This window comes from Trichechus manatus, unplaced genomic scaffold, assembly GCF_000243295.1.
Source record: "Trichechus manatus latirostris isolate Lorelei unplaced genomic scaffold, TriManLat1.0 scaffold00113, whole genome shotgun sequence".
Classification (NCBI taxonomy): Eukaryota; Metazoa; Chordata; class Mammalia; order Sirenia; family Trichechidae; genus Trichechus; species Trichechus manatus.
The window spans coordinates 8,484,442-8,486,819 of NW_004444049.1; the positions used below are offsets into that span (position 1 = coordinate 8,484,442).

The window sequence follows — 2,378 nt, forward strand, 5'->3', positions numbered from 1 at the left end:
CCAGAAGTGGATGTGAACCTGCCCAAGGCTGATATTGATGTTTCAGGGCCCAAGGTGGACATTGATGTTCCAGATGCGAATATTGAAGGCCCAGATGCAAAACTAAAGGGCCCCAAGTTGAAGATGCCAGAGATGAACATCAAGGCTCCTAAGATATCAATGCCAGATTTGGACCTTAATCTTAAAGGCCCTAAAATGAAAGGAGAGGTGGATGTTTCACTTCCAAATGTAGAAGGTGATTTGAAAGGACCTACTCTTGACATAAAGGGCCCAAAAGTGGATGTAGATGCTCCAGATATTGACATTCATGGCCCAGAAGGCAAATTAAAAGGTCCAAAACTGAAGATGCCAGACATGCATGTAAACATACCCAAGATCTCCATGCCAGAAATTGACCTGAATTTGAAAGGCTCTAAGCTGAAGGGAGATGTTGACGTCTCTGGGCCCAAATTAGAAGGTGACATTAAAGCTCCCAAATTGGATGTAAAAGTTCCAGAAGTGGACATTTCTGGTCCTAAGCTCAACATTGAAGGGAAGTCAAAGAAGTCTCGTTTTAAGCTTCCCAGATTTAATTTTTCAGGCTCCAAAGTTCAGACACCTGAAGTGGATGTCAAAGTTAAAAAGCCAGATATTGATGTATCTGGTCCAAAAGTTGATATTAATGCTCCTGATGTTGAGGTACAAGGAAAAGTGAAAGGATCCAAGTTCAGAATGCCTTTCCTGAGTATTTCATCTCCCAAAGTTTCTATGCCTGATGTGGAGTTAAATCTGAAAGGTCCTAAAGTCAAAGGCGACTTAGATGTTGCAGGTCCTAATTTAGAAGGTGACTTTAAAGGCCCCAAAGTGGATATTAAGGGACCAGAAGTCCATCTTGATGCACCAGATGTGGATGTTCATGGTCCAGACTGGAATCTGAAAATGCCCAAGATGAAACTGCCCAAGTTCAGTGTGCCTAGCTTAAAAGCAGAAGGGCCAGATATGGCAGTGGATCTGCCAAAAGGAGATATCAACATAGAGAGTCCCAGTATGAACATTGAGGGCCCAGAAATCAATGTGGAAGGTCCAGAGGGAAGCTTAAAAGGTCCCAAGTTCAAGATGCCTGACTTGAATATCAAAGCTCCCAAGATCTCCGTGCCTGACATTGACTTAAACCTGAAGGGACCCAAGGTGAAAGGTGATGTGGATGTTTCTCTGCCCAAAGTTGAAGGGGATTTGAGAGGGCCTGAGGTTGATATCAAAGGCCCCAAAATGGACATTCATGTCCCAGATGTGGATGTTCATGGTCCAGACTGGCACCTGAAGATGCCCAAAGTGAAAATGCCCAAGTTCAGCATGCCTGGCTTTAAAGGAGAGGGCCCAGAAGTGGATGCGACCCTCCCTAAAGCTGACATTGACATTTCTGGCCCTAAAGTAGACATTGATGTTCCAGATGTGAATATTGAAGGTCCAGATGCAAAACTGAAGGGCCCCAAGTTCAAGATGCCTGAGATGAACATAAAAGCTCCCAAGATCTCCATGCCTGACATTGATCTAAGCCTGAAGGGACCAAAATTGAAGGGTGATGTGGATGAGTCTTTGCCAAAAGTGGAAGGTGACCTAAAAGGCCCTGAAATAGATATCAAGGGCCCCAAATTGGACATTGACACTACTGATATTAACATTGAAGGCCCAGAAGGAAAATTAAAGGGGCCCAAATTTAAGATGCCAGAGATGCACCTGAAGAGCCCCAAAATGTCAATGCCAGATATTGATTTAAACCTGAAGGGTCCCATGGTGAAGGGTGATGTGGATGTTTCACTTCCCAAGGTTGAAGGGGATCTGAAAGGCCCTGAAGTAGACCTGAAAGGCCCCAAAGTGGACATTGATGTTCCAGATGTGGATGTTCATGGCCCAGACTGGCACCTGAAGATGCCCAAGGTGAAAATGCCCAAGTTCAGCATGCCCGGCTTCAAAGGAGAGGGCCCAGATGTAGATGTGAATTTGCCCAAGGCTGACATTGACATCTCGGGACCCAAGGTGGACATTGAAGGACCTAATGTTAACATTGAAGGACCAGAGGGGAAGTTGAAAGGACCTAAGTTCAAGATGCCTGAGATGAACATCAAAGCCCCCAAGATCTCCATGCCTGATATCGATTTGCACCTGAAAGGTCCCAAGGTGAAAGGAGATGTGGATGTTTCCTTACCTAAGGTGGAAGGTGACTTAAAGGGCCCGGAAGTTGACATCAAAGGCCCCAAAGTGGACATTGATGCCCCAGATGTGGATGTTCGTGGTCCAGACTGGCACTTGAAGATGCCCAAGATAAAAATGCCCAAGTTCGGCATGCCTGGCTTCAAAGGAGAGGGCCCAGAAGTGGATGTGAACCTGCCCAAGGCTGA

At 45.7% G+C, this 2,378-nt stretch overlaps 1 protein-coding gene across 1 annotated transcript in view; it reads left to right on the plus strand.

Annotated features, from left to right (window-relative positions):
* AHNAK (AHNAK nucleoprotein) overlaps window positions 1-2,378 on the plus strand; it is a 33,562-nt gene that overhangs the window by 24,183 nt on the left and 7,001 nt on the right. The window contains exon 7 of the mRNA XM_023738260.1: window positions 13-2,269. Coding sequence (XP_023594028.1) covers window positions 13-2,269 — 2,257 coding nt within the window. The remainder of the gene's footprint in view (window positions 1-12; window positions 2,270-2,378) is intronic.